This window comes from Procambarus clarkii, chromosome 24 (assembly GCF_040958095.1).
Source record: "Procambarus clarkii isolate CNS0578487 chromosome 24, FALCON_Pclarkii_2.0, whole genome shotgun sequence".
NCBI classification, from domain to species: Eukaryota; Metazoa; Arthropoda; class Malacostraca; order Decapoda; family Cambaridae; genus Procambarus; species Procambarus clarkii.
In genome coordinates, this window is record NC_091173.1 from 9,734,209 (window position 1) to 9,754,531 (window position 20,323).

The following is a 20,323-nucleotide window of genomic DNA, read 5'->3' on the forward strand; positions in this document are numbered from 1 at the left end:
CAGGGAACTGGGAGGGGGGGATGGGGGGGGGGGGGGAGGGAGACCTCTTGCGTCTCAATCCGGATCAAGTACCACAACACTCATGTACAGCCCGGATTAAGTACTATAACAATCATTTACAGCCCGGATTAAGTGCCACAACACTCATCTACAACTCTGCTCTCCACCACCACCACTCAACCCAGATAAAGCGCTACACAACTCAGATTAAATGGGGCTACACTCTCATACATTACACAGCTCACTCTAATACATCCCATATGACCAGGTGGTTGCCCGTAGGTGGGATGGGCAATAGGTGGGGCAGTGGGCAGTAAGCTGGGTGCTGAGGACGGGGTTGTATGGCAGGCTGGGAGCGGGTGCAAGGCAGGATGGGGGGGGGGGGTGAGTCCTTTAAGGCCAAAAACTAGTGTACTAAGAATCACAGCGTCTCGCAACATTGACGTCATATTCCGTTTTCTATTGGTGGGTCCTGGGTTAGGTTAGGTTCGGGCAATTTAGTACATCAGTTTAGTGACGTTGGGAACGATCAAGAGGACGGGCTGGATAGTAGGCTGAGGGTGGAGCGGCGGGTAGGGAGAGGTAGGCTGTGGAAGTAGTCGTGGGCTGGAGGAATAGTGGTGGGCTGAGGCATAGTGGTGGGCTGAGGCATAGTTGTGGGCTGGAGGCATAGTTGTGGACTGGAGGCATAGTGGTGGGCTGGAGGCATAGTAGTGGACTGGGGGATATGTGGTGGGGTGGAGGAATAGTGGTGGGCTGAGGCATAGTGGTGGGCTGAGGCATAGTTGTGGGCTGGAGGCATAGTGGTGGGCTGGAGGTAGTGGTGGGCTGGAGGCATAGTAGTGGACTGGGGGATATGTGGTGGGGTGGAGGAATAGTGGTGGGCTGGAGGCATAGTGGTGGGCTGAGGCATAGTGGTGGGCTGGAGGCATAGTTGTGGGCTGGAGGCATAGTGGTGGGCTGGAGGCATAGTAGTGGACTGGGGGATAAGTGGTGGGGTGGGGGCGGGGACACACTACCTGTGTTTCAACTACAGCTCCCGTGATCCCGTCTCTTGTTCCTCCGCTCATATCAACACTCACAAGACAATGTTACAACTCTTTATGTTCTTTATTAATTCTATTACCTTCTTTCAACAATTATTAATCACATCCTTGCTATATAAAATTGGTATAACATATATCAATTAACACTATCACCCAGATGCTTTCTTTATTAACTGTTTTGATATATCGTTCTGTTTTCAATATCAAATTTCTTAAAAAGTTTAATATATATAAAAATGGCATAAGAGGTTTCATTAATATTAACTAACATACTAAATGTTTGCGACTTTCAATATTTATGTGTGTGTGCGTGCGTGTGTGTGTGTGTGTGTGTGTGTGTGTGTGTGTGTGTGTGTGTGTGTGTGTGTGTGTGTGTGTGTGTGTGTGTGTGTGTGTGTGTGTGTGTGTGTGTGTGTTAAGTACCAACAGACTTCAGAAGCCTGTATCACGACGCGATACAGGAGAACAATAACGGTATTATCACAATAGTATATAACATTAGACTTATCACAAATAGTCCCTCACTAAAAATATCACCAGCAGGAATCAGGACTCGTCGTGTGGCGGGGAGGAGGGAGGGCGCCCCCCCCCCTACCCCCAACCTCCCATTCCTCACAATGGAAGGCATTATATGGCTCACTGGAAGCTCCAGACTTTCCCTCCCAGCGACACACCTCCCCACTCCCACACCTCAACTTAGGCACGCTCACCTGCAGTACGGGTGCAGAGGCCGTGCATAATGTGCACATGTGATGCAATGTTGCTATATACGCAGCTATACTGCAGGTGTGTGCAGAGAGCGGTGAGAGAGGAGGCGTGTCCCAGGTGAGGTGGCCATCTTCAGGTCTCACACACAACCTAACAACCACATGTCTCCATCATAACCCAACTAACTCACATTGTCGCCTACTCTTACAACCACCATGTTTCGTATCACCTAGAAATAAAATAGTTCCCCCCGCGACAAGTATTAAGTACACGCTACACGGTATATAAGGAACAAGTGTGGTGAGGGTGTTGTGTGGAGTAACACCTCGTATACTTAACGTCTGTCATCCTCCACACACCCGTCACCTAATCCAAATGGATATTTAGAGTTGGTGGGCTGGGGTATTCCATCTCAACAGTCAAGTCAACTTGCGCTGGAACTCCTGTCCTCTGTCCTGGTAACATTACCTAAAATTAAACCATATTGGGCCCGGGGGGGGGTGAGGGGGACGTTACACGAGGAATAATGAACTAGATCAGAAGCCACAGCGCACATAGCGCGCACAAGGGCGTGATAATACCTGCGCTGGTGACGCATTGTTTCCCACTAATATTATTTACACATCAAGCGAGTGTCCCTCACACTCTCTCCTCTCGGAGCTCTCAGTGTCAACAAATACTTGCTATGGAATGCATGTTCCCTAAATTCTCGGTAAATTGAAACTGTTGACATCAGTGGCGATTTATTTTTTTTAATGTTATCATATTTCATATTTTTTCTCTTGTGGGTATATATATATATATATTTGTAACTAAGGACCTATTTTGCTACAAGTGTGTGGACAAATATCATGGCTCAATATTACCACTCAGGCCTACCGCATCTAAACTGCAATATGTAGCTGCGATATAGTGACCACATCTAAACATATATATCAAATCAGTAAATAAAAAAAATGCAGCAAACGCATACCAGAGCTTAGAAACGCGCGCGCGCGTAATTAACTAAGTGTAATTACGTAATTAAAGTTACAGGAGGTGAGCCAACTTGCTGCGTCTCGCTCTCTAATAATTGTATATTATATGGAGTTCTGAAGCTTCCAGTGGCGTGTGGTGTATGCGTCTGGATTTACAATTTGCGCCTGTATGGTCAAGCTGTTAGCTCTTGGGCCCCGTCTTCTAATGTATTGACTCCCTCCCGACCTACTTTTCTCTATTATATGTACTACACATACATTTCTCTTTCTCTTTGTACGTTTATTTACTACTAAGGGGCATACCCGGTTGCGCCCAGGTCTCTCCCCTCTCTCCTTCTGTATCTTCAAATGTCCCCCTTCTCCTTCCCTCTCTTATACATCCTTCCCTTCCCCAACCACACAGCCTGGTTTATCAGGTATCCTTTGGAGGTGTTTATCGAGTTCTCTCTTAAACACTGCAAGAAAGGTCGGCTAGTTATGCCCCTTATATGTAGTGGAAGCGTGTTGAACAGTCTCGGGCCTCTGATGTTGATAGAGTTCTCTCTCAGAGTACCTGTTGCACCTCTGCTCTTCAACGGGGGTATTCTGCACATCCTGCCATGCCTCCTGGTCTCATGTGGTGTTATTTCTGTGTGCAGGTTTGGGACCAGCCCCTCTACTATTTTCAACGTGTAAATTATTATGTACCTCCCGCCTGCGCTCAAGAAAATACAGATTTAGGCATTTTAGTCGGTCCCAGTAGTTTAACTGAGTGGATTCTGGTATTGAAAAATATCTGCACGTTCTCCAGGTCAGCAATTTCTGCAGCTTTGAAAGGGGTTGTTTTTGTGCAACAGCATTTCACTCTAGAGAGCACTAACGTCTTGAAAAGTATCATCATTGCTAAGGCATTTCTTGTTTGAAAGATTCTTGTTATCCAACCTGTCATTTTTCTTGCAGTTGTGACGCCTACTTTATTGTGTTCTTTAAGGGTTAGGTCTTTTGCCATGATTACACCCAAATCCTTTACATTGCTTTTACGTTCTATAGCATCAAACGGGTATAATTTTATTGCGTTTTGTATGTGGTATTCAGTTTTTATATTTATTTTTTCCATTGCACGGGAGCTGGAATTTATCTTCATTAAATACCATATTATTTTCTGTGGCCTGACCTTATTTACATCAGATTGGAGCTTGCCGTGTCCTCTATGGTGTCTACTCTCCTTAAATATTAAATGGGAGTAGACGTGATATCTGAAGGCGGTAGAGATGACACTAGGGGCAGCAGCCCCTAGTGTCATTTGCAAAGGATGATGCGGTACTATAGTTTGTTTATGTCCAATATGTGAACGAGAAAGAGTACTGGAGCAAGCACAGTACCCTGGGGGACTGAGCTCTTCACGTTGATGGTCCGGATTTCACTTTGTTGACTACTACACACTGGGTTCTGTTAGGAAACGGGAATACTAACCACGGACACATCGCACAGGGACACGCCAGCCACGGACACACCACCTGGAGCTTACTTGGAGAGGGTTCTTGGAGTGCTGCTCCCATAAGCCCGGCTTGGTGCCAGGCTTGAATTACAGAAACTTGTCGAACAAGATGTTGCTTGGGGCGGCCTGCACGCTCCCTTATCAACTGCAACCCGCTTGGTTCGGCACTTCTTGCGGAAACTTATCTAAATGCTTCTTGAAGAAGTCCATCTTTGTTCCGGCAATATTTCTTCTGCTTGCTGGGAGGGTTTTGAACAGCCGTGGATCTCTGATGTTCAAACATTGCTCTCTGAAATGTTCTCAAAATCCATCCTATCATTTTCCTGGCTGACGGACCAGCCAAACAACCATTCATAGGAGTTGGTCTCCATTGACACGCATTCTTTATTTTGCAGTCATAATCGGTGCACGAAGCAAGGAAGAGAGAGGTTTCGTTCACTGTTAGTCAGACTGCTGCTTGCCGGGGGGATAGGTAAGGCAGTGAAGGGGTAACTCCGTACTAGTACCAGAGTTACGGAGTAACTCTGGTACCTGTACCCCCATAATGCTTATTCTCGCACACACTCCACCCCCCCCACTCCCACTACAACCTAACCCCCTGCTCGCCCACTACCACTCAGCCTCCCCCTCCCCCCCGGCTCGCCCACCCCTACTCCCGAAAGCACATTTCCCAATTCTTCCATTCCAAACTTGCAATCATTAGAACAAAATAATTGCAGATAATGGCGAATATTGGGACGATCGTACAAGAGTGCGTGAGTGTGAGGGACAGGATGAGGCGGTGCCAGCATGGACTGATAGTGATAAAGTATTTGGAATAGTGAGCCACAGTGTAATGTATGGCAGTGTTGGCCAGAGAGTGGGGAAGGTATGACCCAGGCACTTCACTACACCAGGTCCGCTGTCCTGTGTAAATTCCTACTCTCCATCACCACTCAAGTGTATACACAAACACTTAGATTTCATTCTACAAGTAGACTAAATGTAGGTGAAGTAGATCAAAGGCCTTCACTCTACCATGTAGCGACACCAACAACTGACGCATGTAATGCGTGAGGTTCAGTTACTTGTCTCTTTCATGACTGGTGAAGATTAAGCCAGCCAAGAGGTGGCACGGGCATGAATAGCCCGTAACTCATGGAAGAGTTGTTTGTTGGTGTTTTAGATTTAGCTACTCAGAAGGGAAGTGTCCATGTAGCACGGGCTATGGTGAGCCCGTAACTCTTCCATGAGACTGGCAAGTAGTTAAACAGTTACCATGCGTCTGTACCAGACTCTCTACACACAACTGTATTCGGTGCATGTTACTTCTGTCACTGCGTTACGTGTGTGTGTGTGTGTGTGTGTGTGTGTGTGTGTGTGTGTGTGTGTGTGTGTGTGTGTGTGTGTGTGTGTGTGTGTGTGTGTGTGTGTACTCACCTATTTGTGCTTGCGGGGGGGTTGAGCTCTGGCTCTTTGGTCAGAGCCAAAGGCCATAGCCAGAGTGTGTGTGCGTGTGCGCGTGATGTGTGCGTGTGGTGCGTGTGGTGCGTGTGGTGTGTGTGTGTGTGTGTGTGTGTGTGTGTGTGTGTGTGTGTGTGTGTGTGTGTGTGTGTGTGTGTGTGTGTGTGTGTGTGTATTCACCTAGTTGTGTGTATGTGCGTGTGTGTGTGTGAGTGTGGTGTGGGTGTGAGTGTGGTGTGGGTATAGTGGGTGTGCGTGTGGTGTGGTGTGGTGTCGTGTGCGTGTAGTGTAGTGTAGTGTAGTGTAGTGTAGTGTAGTGTAGTGTAGTGTGCGTGTGGTGTGGTGTGGTGTGGTGTCGTGTGCGTGTATGGTTTGCGTGCGTGGGGTCTATGGTGCGGTGTGAGTAGTGTGTGTGTACTCACCTAATTGTGCTTGCGGGAGTTGAGCTCTGGCTCTTTGGTGTGTGTGTGTGTGTGTGTGTGTGTGTGTGTGTGTGTGTGTGTGTGTGTGTGTGTGTGTGTGTGTGTGTGTGTGTGTGTGTGTGTGTGTGTGTGTGTGAGGGGAGACTGCAGTATCGTGTTCGCTAACATACAATATGGCAGTGTGAACATAGTGGTGAAGGGAGCTGCTTGAGGTCTACCTGCACTCTGCATGTGGTCTTGTACCGTATACAACATAGTTATAATGTATTTTCACAACACTCTCACGAGGGGGAAGGGGAGGAGGAGGAGGAGGAGATCAGAGCCATCTTGTTCTTCACAACCCATCACAAACGGTCGAGGTTAGTTTCGTAGGCTGTAAAGTTTGCACGATGGCAGGCGGCAGGGAGGCGGGTGGCAGGGCGGCGGGTGGCAGAGGTGTGGGGGTGGAGAGGTTGAGTCCCGTGGGACGCAGCTCATAAAGGCGGCGACCATGACGTGGGAGAGAGGAGCCGTTACAGGTGGCGGCGGCGGAGGCGGCCTCGGTGTCCAGGATATAGAGGTGTAGGGAGACAGCAGGCCCCCCCCCCTTTTTGCAGGTGTACAGGTGTGAATGTGGTGTTGCGCGTGTCATGAAGACAGTGGGAGGGGCAGCCAGTCTGAGGGTCAAGAATGAAGGAGATGAATGGGGTGGTGGTGAGGGGTGGTGGTGTCCCTGGTTCCCTGTAGTTGTAATAACTCGAACCAGGTGTCCGTGGAGGTGGGGACCATTGGTCCTGCGGGTCTCACAGAGTGCATGTTGTTGTGCCTGAGGAAGTTGTGGGGCAGGTGTTGTTGTGAAGATGTCGGGAAGTGTGGTTGTGGCGGCGGCGCCCCTGGTGTGAGAAGATGGGTGTGGGCGGGGGCGGCCGTGCAGGAGGTCTAGGGGAGTGGGTGTGGTGGCGGAGGGGGAGGGGGCGGCATCCTGACGCCCCGGTGACGGATGCTTATGTGGTTGTGGAGGGAGTTGCGGGTCTTGTAGACGTGGCCGCACACCGGGCAGGGGAAGGCGTGCTGCAGTGACGAGTGTTTGTCCTGCACGTGGATCTTTAAGTTGGAGCGCGTGCTTAGTAACTTGTAGCACACCGGGCACTGCCACTTGGGCTTGTTGTCGCCCAGTACCCCGCCCACGCCTGCAATGACAACAACAGTGCGCCCGTTACACTCTATTACCGGACAAACCCACCTCATGCCACACACCTCATTCCTCCCGCCAACTTGCTCTGACTCCCGCCTCTACACTCCTCACACCTCACCCACATAACACACAAAACATATAATTAGTCTCAAGTCAGGAATTATACACGGCAAGATTTGATAAGATCAATGCATGAAGAAAGTGCCATGTGTAATTATATGAGAGCGGGGATGGGTGGATGGGAAGGTGGTGGTGGATGGTGGTGGTGGTGGGTGGTGGGTGGTGGTGGTGGTGGTGGTGGCGGCGTGCGACAATATCCGGGATAGTGACAAGGTTGCCTCCGGTGCCCCGCCACCCCCCACCTGCCCCACACCCCACCCCCACCGGGCCCCGCACCCCACCCCCACCGGGCCCCGCACCCCCCACTCCTAAACCAAACCATTACAAGACACACACACACACTAATATAAAAACTTTACATAAATGCGGTTCTCACTATTTGTATACTATAAAATATTTATTTTAAAAGTAGTCGAGAGTGGTAGGTTAACGAGGGGGAGGCTCTCTCACACCCCCCTCTGCCTTCACTTCTCATTATATCCTCCACCAGGTCATCACACTTTACGATATTTAATGACTTATTCTCAGGTCTCAACTCTTCATATTCACATGTATTGGTCAATATGGGTAAAGTTGCATGGAGTATTGAGAATGGTTCACATCTTGGGCATCTTAAGTCCGCGGTGTCGCATGGAGAAGTGGTTGTGGAGGGAGTTGCGGGTCTTGTACACGTGTCGGCATATGGGGCAGGGGAACACGTGCTGCAGGGGGGAGTGCTTGTCCTCCATGTGCGTCCTCAGGTTGTACTTGTTGGACAGCACCTTGAGGCACACGGGGCACGCGGCGGGGCCCTCCCAGGCTCCAGACCCACAGCCGCCACCGCCCGCGCCCGCTAACACCCCTGCAACGAATTATAAACATGCCCTGGTCAGTGAGTGACCTCCGACTGCCCCTCATCCACCTACTCTACATCATACACATATTCTCTTGGCCTTTCTCACACGAGGCAAACTCAAGCTTTGTTAGGCAAGTGAAAGACACGGGTGGTGGAAGTAGGGTGGGTAGGAGAGCGGGGTGGTGAAATGGGGTGGTGGTGGTGGGGCAACACCTGCAAGCCTTCACCACCACCACACTCACAACTACAACACCTCACAACCCTGCGCCACAAACATCACACTATGCTCCTCGCCCTTCCTAACAGCGTATCCCACATATACGGTGGACACCTCAAGGTACAGGAAAAATATACAAAGCAAGTATCTAAAATAGTTTTATTAAGATGTATTATTAAACATAAGAGTGGCTTCAAGCAGGCGATAAGAAGGAAGCGACTGGATTTATGTACACAAGTGATGGGGGAAGGGGGTGGGGGGGGGGGTTGTGAGGAGTGTGGACATGGGAGCTGGCTCACCTGAGGGAAAGGTTCAACACCTCACTTGCTCAACCTCCCCACACTTACAACACCCTAACCACTACACCCCCGTAACACCCCGGGTGCCAGCCTCCCACAAGCCTACACCAGCTCTCTCTTATAAAGTAGTTTACCCATCATTAACGTCTTGTCAATTTTCAACAACATAAGTAAGACACCGCAACAAGAAGCTGATGTTAACAATCAATAATTCCTGCCAAACGACAAGGCCAAGTTTAGTGTAAGAGGACACTACACACACAGCGAGTTACCGCACCGCCACTACACCTCCCCACCCACCCACTCTCCTCACCCGGACTCTCAAACATCAGGCTTCGATTTACCCCCCCCCCCACCCTCCTTCCCCCAATTAGTGGGAGGGAGATGAAGCAACCAGTTACCGACAGGTCCCGGACTCTGAAAGGTTCCTCCTTGATTTATCCCTTGCTGTTCTCAGGTTACTGTCTCCCTGCCTCTTGACACTTCTCTGCGTGTTTGAGCTCTCGTAGAGGGTATGGATGCGGAAGGTTGTGTCAAGTGTGGAGTGTACAGATGTGAAAGGTAGTTTTGGATATGTGGAGGTGGAAATTTGTCCAGTGTGAAAGGTTTACCTGTTGCTAGCAGTATACTGCAGACTTAATCGCCCACACACAACTACTTTACAGCTTGAAATTTTGCTCAAAAATATTTCTTATATTTCTGGTTTCCAAAACGTTTATATAATATTGTGTAGGTAAGGGACACTGACCATCGAGTGTGTTCCGTTTACTAAATTATGTTATCTCCCTCGGCACCATTCCAGCAACTACGTTTACTTTGAAACGGTCTTAGTAAATAGTGTACTTTACAGAGTCTAAGCGCGCAGTGTTGGGGTTTCTTCCTGTTATATATTTCGGGAGATCGAGGTCACAGCAGTATTCAATGCGATAGTAAATGTTCTGTGAATAGTAGGACCATCTGAGTGGTATCCCGTTACGTAGTCTCAAAACTACCTTAAACGTTATTCAGATGTCAGTATTCCTAAAAAGTTATCGTATTATTTCCATATTATGAGATATGATTGCGTCTTGAATTATATATCCTATTTGAGTTCTTAATTCTTCCATGCTAGGCAAGAGGCAAGAGAAGGAGAAGCAATGGAAGGCAAGTGACTGGAGGTGGTGAGCATTATATAACCTGCTCGGACAAATGTTTGGTTTAACTTAGTCACAGTGACCTTTAGTCTGAAAATTGAATATCAATCTCCCAACATATTTATAAAATGCCTCGCTGAGATCTGTGTTTGCAACTGCTTGATTTTAGGGTTCCTCTATTGCTTCCGTGGTCCTTTCCTTTGAGTGGTTGAGTAGTTATGGAAGGCATCGTTAATGTTTTAAACCCATATTGACCCCATGTTGTGAAATCCGTTTCAGTTTTGAGAATTAACTCCAGAGATTAACTCTAAATATTCATCCTGTGACGTTAGTACGACCGCTCCATATATCTGTTAGAATTTTGTTGCCTTTCTTGAAGAATGGGGCGTGATGTGGTGTTATTTATATTAATTTATTTATGAATATGAAATTCTAGGCATGAGGCGCCTGGGCTCAGCACTTGGGTGTGTTTTACGGTGACTTTACAATGCCAGGATCTTCAACCTGCCAGGACCTGCTGCTGCTGCTCTGCTTTCAGAATTCCACACACTTTATGAACCTTCTTCCCGACTATGGACCTTTGTTTTATGTCCGTCGGGTATTCCTTATGTAATTTTGACTTTCCAGTTATCTCTCCATCTTATATACTATCGGTTTTTGTTTGGAATAGAACCAAATGCTTATTGAGTCCAATAATATGCAGTATCCACGGCTTTCTGTCTTGTATTTGTTGTTGTTGAGACCTTGTCATACTTGGAACACAATACAATGTTCAGGAATGACTATTTCCTCTAAAACCGCTTTGCTCTGTCACGAAGCTCATCATGTCAAGGTGCCCCTGCACTCTTCCCGACCACTTTCCCATGGACTTTGGCAAGGTGAATTTAGTGTTTGGCGTGGAAGGTAGTGTGTGGGGGGGGGGGGGGTTGTGGGAGTATGGAGTGTGTGTGAAGGTGGGGGAGTAGTATGGATATGGTTCTATGACATGTGTGGAAGCCAAAGGTAATGTAACCTGGTTGTTAAACGATTTGGTGGGTGGTATTCCGGGGGTGAAAATAGTAGTATTAAGGACCTGCCTGAAACGTTATATACGAGCTAGTGGCTTAACAAGTATGTAAGAACTCTTGTATATATGTAAATAAATAAAATTAAATAAATAAAAAAAATATAAAGTGGCGTGGATATGACAGAAATTAATGTGATAGGAAGTAAGGAGAAGTGTGAGAAGCAGTCTGAAGTGAATGGAGAATGCAAGTTGTGTGGAGGAGGTGGTCATGGGAGGGCGGGGGGGGGCGGACTGCATCTTGCTCTATCATTCCACAGGTGCTCCAAGGGGCGGGAAGGGGGGGGGGGAGGTTCTGAAGACCTATCTCAGGTGCCCAGTAAAAATGAGAAGGGGGGAAGGCGTACCACCTCTTAACAAACACGTCAAGGCGTGTGACGCAGCACCCATACCGCCAGTAAAGGAGCGTGGAGCCTACTGCACCCCCATCCCTCCCCATCTACACAGTAAACGCGCTTGGTGTGGAACCCATTCACAAGTGCCCGTAAAGGTGCGATAAACGTGCCGACCCCCAATAAAAGCGTGAGGAACATGCCGCAGCTAGCACACATTATTTTCATTTCAAGCTATGTTGCCTGTGCTAGGGGGTGGTTGTGTTGGGGGGGAAGGTGGAGTTGGAGGGGGGGGGGGGTTGTGATTTTGGGGTGTGTGTGGTGGTGTTGGAGGGTAAGGGTGGGAGTGGGGGGGGGTAATTAAGACGGTATTGAGGAAGGCAGCTGAAGTGGGCACCGAGATCGTTTGAGTTGGGTCTTGGTAGTACAGTATAGGTGTTTTGGTTCCACGGAGTAAGGCCATGATGGTGGGAGGGAAGGTACTGTGCTGTACTGGGTGTCAGGAGCTGTACTGGGTGACAAGGGATGTACTGGGTGGGAGGACGGAATTGGGGCCGGGGGTGTGTGGGGGGAGGGTGTTGATTAAGGGGTTACATGGCTGTGACATTTAGCTGCAGTTTTTGAGTGATGAGTCCAACTTACTTATATCGTCAGTATGATGTATCATCACACTCGATGAGTATGTATCTCCAAGTCATCACAACTTATGATGCGCATTTCATCATAAAACAACCTCATAACTGAAGCATCTGTATTTGAGGGCGTCAGAATGTGTTCTCCATCGAGTATAAGGCACACACGAGTCCAGTGAAATATCCCTTGATGGCGGCATCGTGCAGCTCCACCTGGCTTGTGGCGGTAACCTCCAGGTGGTGACGTCTCATGAACCACCACCACCTGGCTCGTGGCGGTAACCTCCAGGTGGTGACGTCTCATGAACCACCACCACCTGGCTCGTGGCGGTAACCTCCAGGTGGTGACGTCTCATGAACCACCAACACCTGGATGACGTATACTGTTTTCTAACGGTGCCCAAAACCAAGAGAAGGGAGGGGGGTCCAGGCACCCCAACAGGTAATTAACACCTGAAGGCGCCAGAAGCAAGTAAGGTGTGGGTGTGGAATATAACATTTCTACCGTGGAGTTTCCAAGAGACGTGTTGAGTGAAGCCTCTCGCGTGTGACGGATGCTTATGTCCATGTTCCTAATGACTGTAGCTGGTAGTGGAGGAGCTGGTGCGTGAAGGCTGTCAGTGGCCACGTGTACCCGATGGCAGGGGTAATGTTTGTCTTTAGCATAGGCGTCAAACTTATAGAAGTGTGTGTGTGTGTGTGTGTGTGTGTGTGTGTGTGTGTGTGTGTGTGTATGTGTGTGTGTGTGTGTGTGTGTGTGTGTTTGGTGGGAGGTAGGGAGATGGTAATATAGGAAGTCGGGCAGTAATGACGGTCTTAAGACATGGGCAGGCCGTAAGCCACCTTGGGCTCCACTGCCATTATCACATGTCAATCCTGCTGGATGAGGGGGTGGCAGCGAGGGGTGGCAGCGGGGGGTGGACGTGTTAATGAGAGCGTTACTCCAGCCCAGGGAAAGACTGGAAGGATGGCAGGGACTGAGCCAGACTCTGCGCCATAGCCTGGATCTGCTCGTGTGTTGGGCCTCCTTCCAGGGTCACGGGCGGCAGCTGGGATGCCACCTCTGCCAGTGACGGTCCTTGACTCCCTACTGAGGTAATAACTGGCACTCCTCCTCCTCCCCCGCCGCCCACAGAACCTCCAGATACCTGGGGGTCACCTGCCAGTGGCTGAGGTCCGCACAGCTGCTGCTGCTGCTGTCTGTTGTCAGCATGGCCTGGGAGGTGGGTGGCGGGGGCGGCGCGGGCGTGGTGGTGGTGATGGTGGTGGGCGTGGTGGGCGGCGCGGTCACCCCGGTGTACGGTAGAGGTGTGGGTGGCCAGGGAGTGCTTGGTGGAGTAGATGCGCCCACACAACTCGCAGGGAAACCGTTCCGTCTGGACTGTGTGCTTGTCCAGTATGTGCGTCTTGAGGTTATACTTGTTACTGATCACCTTGTTGCAGTACGGACAGACGCACGCCGTGTGCAGCAGTGACCGCCGCCCACCTGAAACAGCAAAACACACACCTTAGAGTGCGGGCGGCGGTCACTACTATCTCCCCCCCCCCCAACCACCACCCCCACCTGTGTTAGTGCGCGCTCCCCCGCCCGCCTCATACATCGCACCCGTCCTCTCCCACCCTTACACTCACACCCGCATCACTCGTCACGTTATTATTGTGGCGGTCACTACCTCCTCCTGCACGGGTACGGCGCCCCCCCCCCCCACTACCTCACCACCACCCGCAGACATTAACCTCTCCGGGCAAGGGTTATTGATTGATTGATGAAGATTAAGCCACCCAAGAAGTGGCACGGGCATGAATAGCCCGCGACCTCACATGCGTGGGGGAGTCCACGGTTCGAGTCTCCTAGAGCCCAGGTGAATGGAATGTTTATTACCACGGAAGTGTGGATGACAATTAGTATGAATAGCCCGTAACAAGGGACTATGTACCTACAGCAGGTGTTAGGAAGTCACTGGTTAGGAAAGTTACATCAGGTTAACTAACACCTCCCCGGCCCCCCCCCCACACACACCAACCACCTCTACCTGCCTCCAACCCAACTGTAGATCCCACACACCTATCACACACCCGCCTCCCTCCCCCCCCCCCAAACAACCACACATCTCCTGCATAACTAACAGACAACCCACGACCCAAACGTCTTCACCATTATGGCTGTGTCAGCACACACTATTACTCAAGATGTTTAAGGCATCACAATTACTGTCTTACTCCCCGTGTTAAGAGGTTACTCCTGACAATACTGTGTGCTCACTAATGACATTACCCCCCCACATGTTAATATCAATCCCAATACTAGGCACCTCACGTCACCTGTTAAGGTCTTCTCAATGGCAATATAGAGATAAACTGTCTTACTCCATATGTTAAGGTCAACATCAGTAAGGCAGTATTAACATATGATGAATATTGTCACCAGTAAGATAATATTAACGTAAGATGAATGTTAAGGTCATCAGTAAAATAATATTAACATACTGTGTTACTTCATTTAGCAATACTGTATAATGTTCAGGACTAACAATGGGTGCAGAAAAAAAATAAAGAGTAAGATATTGGGTATTTTTATTTCCATATAAAATAATATACAAGTGGTTTGGCACTTAGCGCAAGACATTCCTACACCACTAACACAAAACTCCGTGCACATTATAAGTGTTTTGATGCTGAGCTGAGAGTGCGGGCCTCCACAGCAGAGACGTCTTGCCGGATATACCCCAGGGGTAACGAGGCCGGATATACCCCAGGGGTAACGAGGCCGGATATACCCCAGGGGTAACGAGGCCGGATATACCCCAGGGGTAACGAGGCCGGATATACCCCAGGGGTAACGAGGCCGGATATACCCCAGGGGTAACGAGGCCGGATATACCCCAGGGGTAACGAGGCCGGATATACCCCAGGGGTAACGAGGCCGGATATACCCAGGGTATGGTCAGATATACCCAGGGTAACGAGGCCGGATATACCCAGGGTAAGGAGGCCAAATATACCCAGGGTAACGAGGCCGGATATACCCCAGGGGTAACGAGGCCGGATATACCCCAGGGGTAACGAGGCCGGATATACCCCAGGGTAAGGAGGCCAGATATACCCCAGGGTAACGAGGCCAGATATACTCCAGGGTAATGAGGCCAGATATACCCCAGGGTAACGAGGCCAGATATACCCCAGGGTAACGAGGCCAGATATACCCCAGGGTAACGAGGCCAGATATACCCCAGGGTAACGAGGCCAGATATACTCCAGGGTAACGAGGCCAGATATACCCCAGGGTAACGAGGCCAGATATACTCCAGGTTAACGAGGCCAGATATACCCCAGGGTAACGAGGCCAGATATACCCCAGGGTAAGGAGTCTTGGCTTACATCTTTAAGCTCAGAGCCTAGCCACCTCGAGGAGGATTAAGGCCACCACTCCCTACACCTCATAAATAAAGTCAAGTCCCAGTGAATATACATAGAGAAGTGGGTGGTGGTGGTGGGGGGTATATTTCCCTCGAGGACTACACACACACTCACACATGGTCTACCATAACACTGTCAGACATACCAGGACATCTCCACTCCACACACATACACTACACTCTCACGTCTGTGTAACAGGTCATCAACATTTACACAAGGATCAGAATTTGATTGCTGGAAATTAAATCCCATTTTAACTACTACGACAATTACAAATTACTGTATTATAGACTAGGATAATGGAGGTGTTTCCAGGAACCTTGAAGAAGGCTGGCAAGCGGTGGTGGTCCACGCTACCACCACTCACCTGGTAGTGGTGGTGGTACTATGCAGTGGTCAAGAGCTACCACTACCACCACACACTTAGTAATGGCGGTGGAACTATGCAATGGTCAAGAATTACCATTACCACCATATACCTGGAAGTGATAAATGGTTGATGGGGTTCTGGGAGTTCTTCTACTCCCCAAGCCCGGCCCGAGGCCAGGCTTGACTTGTGAGTGTTTGGTCCACCAGGCTGTTGCTTGGTACCACGTACTATGCAGTGGTCAGGAGTTAGCACTACCACCACACACCTGGTAATGGTGGTACAATGCAGCGGTCTGGAGCAACCACTAAACTCTTGGCAACGACGGCACTACACTGTGGTCAAAAACTACCATTACCACCATACACCTGCTAGTGGTGGTGGTGCTTACCTACCAGTGGCAAGGGGGAAGTAGCCTGGTACCATTGCCACCACCATATTACATCCACCATCGCGTATAGTGCCGGCGAGATGGGAGGCCCTTGACAACCCCCAACACACACCCGTTCTACCATAACCCTCATCAGTCAGTAGTATAATGCTGGTCGCCCCCTCCCCCTCCCACCTTTCACTGCTTCACATGCAACATCCGGGTGTTTCGGGTCGCGTTGAAGGAAAGTTTATTGATCAATGCTGCTGAAAGGTCTAACCCACAGCCTAGGTCCGCCCACAGCTGTACCCGAGTAATAAAAACTAAAACTTACCTACGTGGGAGATATAGAGCCCAGGTAGGCATCTGTCTCTCTTCACTGTTGGGTACAAGTCACGGGTTCAGCTCTTAGACACGGCTGCGTGAGGGTCCGTTCAACAGACATGCATAGACATACATACATACAGACAAGGTTAGGGAGGGGGGGGGGAGCAGGAAGGGCTGTACAGTCATCATGGTGCTACATACCTAGCTGGTGAGAACGCCATCTCACTCGACTCTTTAAGGTATCATAGCACTGCCTTATTTGCTCAATGGTATAAAAAGATACAAGAGTAACATGTAAGAATTAAGGAACTTTGATTTCTTCCCATGCTTCTACTGTATTTTTGCTGGAATTATTTAGTCAGCAACTTACTACTAAAATAAATGTGCATTATTTCATAGGACAACTACTGCTCACATCTGAGATAATAATCATAAACTGAAATATTTTTTTCGTTAAAAAAAAGTGTGTCTGGCAAGCGCAGAGATGCACCCTTGTTTATGTTAAAATGTTGCACACAGGAACACTTGCCCTATATGGGGACGGGCTGCATAGTTGCTCCTGCCTCCACCATACACACATTAACATATTACAAGAGTGGGTGGGTGTAGGCGCGCCCCACCACTAGCGCTGAGCTCCCGTGCCTGGCAAGATAGCGGCCACAGGTGCTGCTTGTGGAGGAAACATGACATGCTCAGCTGTCATGGTGTTGTGTATGTGAGAGTGAGAGAGGAAACCTAGAACCGTAGTGGTGGTGGTGGTGGTGGAGGTGGTTGCTGCTGCTGCTGCTGTGATTGCTGTTGTTGCTGCTGTTGTTGTTGTTGTTGTTGGTGGAGGTGTAGTTGAGGCTTCTTATGCGTACCGCTCATGTGTGCCCGGAGAGAGTTGAGAGAAGCGTACATACGGTGACAAACGGGACACTGGTGGCTCTGGCGGGGCCCGTGCATGTCCCGCAAGTGAGTCTTGAGTACGTACTTGTTGCACAGCAGCTTCCCGCATACACCACACACCACCTCCTCCCCGGTGGGGGGCCGGGTGCGGGCGCTGGGCGGGGTGTAGGCCAGGGCGGTGAGGGTGGTGGCTGCGGCGGCCGAGGTGTCGCTACTGAAGCTGACTTGGGGCGACACACTCTCAAGGGGAGGGGGCGGACCAGGGGCGGCGAGAGGAGACCCACCATAGTCAGCGTGGGCGGAGGATGGTGGGTTGGTGGGTAGGTGGCACACTGACGACCCAACACTATACTGCCCACTGCCTACCGCCGCCTGCAGGCCGAGCCCTCCGCCTGAAACAGCCGACCATCAGTTGAGAGACGCCGGGAGGCAACGCTCTCACACCACAACTCCCATCCCCATTATCTTACAATTCAAAAGCAAAACCAACACAAATTGACCGGAAAAACTATATTCATTATGAAATATACACCACTACAAATCATGCCCTTAATATTAGCCAGTGGTATAAAAATAAGTATTTGAGTTAAATACATCAATAAGAGTGTATGAGTTAAATATATGAGATAAATGCATGGTGAGGCGAGAAGAGTACATGCTTGACAGACACAAGCGGCGCGGCTCGTGTACCACATTGATTGATTGATGAAGAGATTGCCATCCCAAGAGGTTGGCACGGGCATGAGTAGCCAGTAATCGTGTAACATGCTAATGTTTCTAAACATACTGTTCTCTGCTACGTCACCTCACTCAACATAATGTTCTCTGGGAAATTATAATATTTTGAATTAAATCTGGGATACTTTTTCCCCTCCGAAACAAATATGATGAATTCCAAGCGAAGAATGACTGATACTGATGATGGTACTAGGCCCGTCGGGGGTCACTCCACTAAGCCAAGCGCTTTACTTATCCACACACAAACACACATACACACACACACACAAAACACGCAAAACATAATTTTGATCAAACATTGAAAAAAATATTTTTGTTTTGTGATTAAGCGGACAACATTTGAGTCCAGGGAGAAGGTAGAGGGGGGTGGGAACCCCCCCCAGGTGAGAAGTGTATGGGAGAGGTGGCCATGGGCAGGCCCACACTCACCCCCACTAGTGCTCCCTAGTGCTCCCATGTACCCTGGGTGAGGGCAGGGGCTGAAGGTGCGTGTGTGCCCGTGGGCTGGGTCACGCTCACCGCCGCCAGGCCACCACATTGCCCAGCTAAGTCCTAAGAGTCTTTCTGAAGAGGGCGGCGATGGCAGCAGCATCGGACGGGTCGCCGCCTTCCGCCTCATATGCGGGTTGGGGCTGGACATCTTCCCTTCCCATCACAGGATGATATTCCTCAGGGTGATACTTGATCTGTGAGGGTTGCTGCAAGTGTAGGTGCTGCAGCAATTGTGACTGTGGTTGTTGTTGCTGCTGCTGTTGTTGTTGCTGCTGCTGTTGCTGCTGCTGTGGTGGTTGTTGTTGTTGTTGCTGCTGCTGCTGCTGTGGTTGTTGTTGCTGTGGTTGCTGTGGTTGTTGTTGTTGCTGCTGATGCTGCGGAGAAATACCGAGGTGCAAGGAACTCAATGAGATTCGCCTGCGGACGACGCCAGTAGGGTGGGAGTTGCTGCGGTGGACTTGCAGACTGTTGAGAGAGCTGTACTGGCGGTTGCAGAGGTCACATACAAACTTGGCTCCTCGGTTCAAGTGCATGTCTCGCTCGTGCTTCTTGAGATTGTAGCGATTGCTGCAGACCTTGCCGCAAAACCTGCACACATTGGCCTCCTCGCCTTCACCTGCAACACGAAGAAAACAGCTGGGGTGAGGGAGGGCGAGTGAGCCTGGCAGCACCGTGCAGGTGGGTGGCAGTCAGTCAGGCAGTCAATCAAGTCAGGCAGACAGGCAGGCAGGCAGGCAGGCAGGCAGGCAGACAGGCAGGCAGGCAGGACATCAATGGGGCCAGAGTAAGTGGGAGGGCCACACCGCTACACATGTTTCACCCTGAGGGCACAGCAGCCGCAGCACTGTCCTGGCCACCCAGCATAACACACTGCTCCTCAGGACGTGGAGAGGCAACACCGGGTACACGCCCGCGGGGCGGGGGGCAGGACACTGGTAGATAAGACCGGGGCTGTGGACAGCAGAGAAACGGTAGCCTCGGAGGACACTTGCAAGGGTAACACAAGGGTAAGGACACAGGAGGAAAGGCATTTGGGAGAATATCAGTGGCTGGGGTTACAGGAAGAGGTGGCTAGGGTTACAGGAAGGGGTGGCTGGGGTTACAGGAAGGGGTGGCTGGGGTTACAGGAAGGGGTGGCTGGGGTTACATGAAGGGGTGGCTGGGGTTACAGGAAGGGGTGGCTGGGGTTACATGAAGGGGTGGCTGGGGTTACAGGAAGGGGTGGCTGGGGTTACAGGAAGGGGTGGCTGGGGTTACAGGAAGGGGTGGCTGGGGTTACATGAAGGGGTGGCTGGGGTTACATGAAGGGGTGGCTGGGGTTACATGAAGGGGTGGCTGGGGTTACATGAAGGGGTGGCTGGGGTTACATGAAGGGGTGGCTGGGGTTACATGAAGGGGTGGCTGGGGTTACAGGAAGGGGTGGCTGGGGTTACAGGAAGGGGTGGCTGGGGTTACAGGAAGGGGTGGCTGGGGTTACAGGAAGGGGTGGCTGGGGTTACAGGAAGGGGTGGCTGGGGTTACAGGAAGGGGTGGCTGGGGTTACAGGAAGGGGTGGCTGGGGTTACAGGAAGGGGTGGCTGAGGTTACAGGAAGGGGTGGCTGGGGTTACATGAAGGGGTGGCTGGGGTTACAGGAAGGGGTGGCTGGGGTTACAGGAAGGGGTGGCTGGGGTTACAGGAAGGGGTGGCTGGGGTTACATGAAGGGGTGGCTTGGGTTACATGAAGGGGTGGCTGGGGTTACATGAAGGGGTGGCTGGGGTTACAGGAAGGGGTGGCTGGGGTTACAGGAAGGGGTGGCTGGGGTTACAGGAAGGGGTGGCTGGGGTTACAGGAAGGGGTGGCTGGG

General features: G+C 50.4%; 1 protein-coding gene across 12 annotated transcripts in view; it reads right to left on the reverse strand.

Annotated features, from left to right (window-relative positions):
• LOC123747756 (protein bric-a-brac 2) overlaps positions 1-20,323 on the reverse strand; it is a 190,803-nt gene that overhangs the window by 72,527 nt on the left and 97,953 nt on the right. Inside the window, exon 6 of one of the 12 annotated variants that reach the window (XM_069330580.1) lies at positions 5,579-7,242. The exons of 7 other annotated variants lie outside the window; for them this stretch is intronic. In XM_069330580.1, coding sequence (XP_069186681.1) covers positions 6,992-7,242 — 251 coding nt within the window. In that variant the 3' untranslated portion in view covers positions 5,579-6,991. Of the gene's footprint in view, positions 1-5,578; positions 7,243-7,948; positions 8,209-12,530; positions 13,365-14,435; positions 17,640-17,669; positions 19,094-20,323 lie in introns of those variants that run through there. 4 more of the 12 variants (XM_069330583.1, XM_069330563.1, XM_069330564.1 and 1 more) reach the window with 4 other exon arrangements.